The 2,129-nt window shown below is 49.7% G+C and overlaps 1 protein-coding gene across 1 annotated transcript; it reads right to left on the bottom strand.

The window, feature by feature from the left end:
* Positions 1-392: 392 nt before the first annotated feature.
* Positions 393-1,925, bottom strand: SODALDRAFT_333484 (concanavalin A-like lectin/glucanase). The gene is made up of 2 exons (XM_028611986.1): positions 1,400-1,925; positions 393-1,218 (listed from the first exon to the last, which is right to left on the bottom strand). Exons 1-2 carry the CDS (start codon positions 1,832-1,834, stop codon positions 589-591), a joined length of 1,065 nt encoding a protein of 354 aa, XP_028466661.1. The 5' UTR covers positions 1,835-1,925; the 3' UTR covers positions 393-588.
* Between the last annotated feature and the right edge of the window lie 204 nt (positions 1,926-2,129).

The raw sequence follows: 2,129 nt of genomic DNA, 5'->3' as shown, positions 1-2,129 counted from the left end.
CTAGGGTAATACCTAGAAGTAGGTCGGCTATTAAGGCTTTTTATAGTACGCCGTGGCCTATACTAATAATAGTAGGGCGGCTAATATAAGTTATAGGAAGAATTAATTACTTTTATAGTAGAAGTATAGGGTAGCTATTAACATCTTTGGTTTTTTTAGCGTCATAAACCGGGCTGATCTCTATTATACGTTAAATAGTACTTATATAATAATCTTAATTAAGTAGAAATCTTATTTATATATATATATATATATATATATATATTATATTAAGTTATATCTGTGTAAGTCTGTTATGCCCTTAATTTAGGTGTTGCAGACTCTGTTATAGGTACTATATCAATTGGATCCCATCCGGTCCTTCCCGATATCCACCCTTATCATATCCTGATACCCGGAGGTCTGAAGCCCTTAGTCAGGCATGCTCCTGTGCCCATGCGACACCTCAGCCACCTTAGTCGTTTACGTACGTACGGACACCATCCAAGACGCCCAAGTCCCACGTGCATCACGACAATCCACCCCGACATTGCCTATTATCTCTCCATTGCGCCATTTCAATGACATCCCTGCTGTGACGACAGTCATTCACACGTAGCAAAATGTTGCTGCCAGACTGGCAGCCAATATGCCCCACGTCGATAATGGATATAGATGGTTGGTGCTATCTTCCGGCCCGCCGTCGTCTCCGCCATTCTGACCGCCCTGGTCATCACTATCCTGGTCGTTGAAGAAGAAGTCCTCATCGTTGGGAATGTCGCATACGTTTTGGGTCGCGGAATCCGTGCAGCCTCGTGCGAGTTCCTCCCTCCGCTCCACGGACGACGAATTGAAGTAGGCCTTGACATAACGAATGTTGAGGACCGCATCTTCAGTCGGAGGCCCTCCTGACCAGAGCGGGTTTCCGCTACTCCAGTGCTGCAGAATTAAGTGACCTCCGGCTGTGGGAACGCCAGGCCCATCCATTTCAGCGATCGTGTCGCCATCTGCGTAAAAGATGATTCTGCCGGGCAGGTAGTCAAATCGGTACTCGTGGAATGCTGTTGTCGGATTGAACGGGAGTTGGACTTTGACAAAACTGCCCGCCTCGACAGGGTCATAGTCATCTGCTTGAGACTCTAGGGAGTGAACCACGAGGTTGAGAGGGAACGTGTTGTTTCCGGGATCGAACTCTTTGGTGAGGAATTCTAGGTCAATCTCCTGGGTGTCGTTGTGATACTGGAGCGCGCCCAGGCGTACCGATTAGTTTCCAACCCGTCGCAAGACTAGGAAGCGCAACAATTGAAACCTTTCAATTTGTAGATATTGACGGAGAATATCCGTGGAGTTGACCTCGAAGAAGAAGCAAAGCAGGGGGCAAAGGGCAGAGGGCGGGGTGGAAGAACGGAGGGGAACTCACCCAAAAGAAAGCAGCACATGTACCAGCTACATCCGGCACCTGCATACTCACGCGGAAGGAACCCCATTGTATCTCCTGACGGGTTGAGTCGACTTCGGCAACAGGGACCATGCCGTCAACTGTAGAGTTTCTTACAAACATTCGGAGCCCTGGGGCTTGGTCAGACCCAGACCCTTCCACCACCGTGTCGACGTTGTTGCGGCTGAATTGTTCGCCGAGCGGGCCCCTCACGCGATCACCGGTTCTATTGAACTCAGGGCTGAACCAGTCGGCATTTCTTGATAGGCTTGCTACTTTGCCAAAGTCCGTCTCGATGAGGTCTGTGAAGACATGTCGAGAATTACCCACCTTCGCTGCGTATCCGCAGTCACAGTCTTCGCTTGCAGACACGCGGCGAAGAATACCGGTCAGGCACAAAGCCCAGAAGAAGTTCATAGTAAGATCAAAATGTCGAGCCCGGGGCCAGGTCGCAAAATCTGCAAAAAGAATTTGGGGGGGGGGGGTGGCAGGGTTATTGAATCGGAAGAGAAGAGGACGAGGAACTCGTGGGATAACGGGAGAAGAGCAAGATGGGCGAAGAAACAACTGAGAAAAACCCAGCTCTCATCTCTACCCCGAGTCTCTCGAGGAGGTGTGGTCTAGCCACACCCATCCTGCCCTGCCGTTCTTGGAATGCGGCTCACACGAACCGCAAGATGGAGAGCATTACTTAATAAGAGCCGTTATTCCG

This window comes from Sodiomyces alkalinus, assembly GCF_003711515.1.
Source record: "Sodiomyces alkalinus F11 unplaced genomic scaffold SODALscaffold_5, whole genome shotgun sequence".
NCBI classification, from domain to species: Eukaryota; Fungi; Ascomycota; class Sordariomycetes; order Glomerellales; family Plectosphaerellaceae; genus Sodiomyces; species Sodiomyces alkalinus.
The sequence above is the reverse complement of the archived record's forward strand: the minus strand, read 5'-3'. Positions and strand labels throughout refer to the sequence as shown.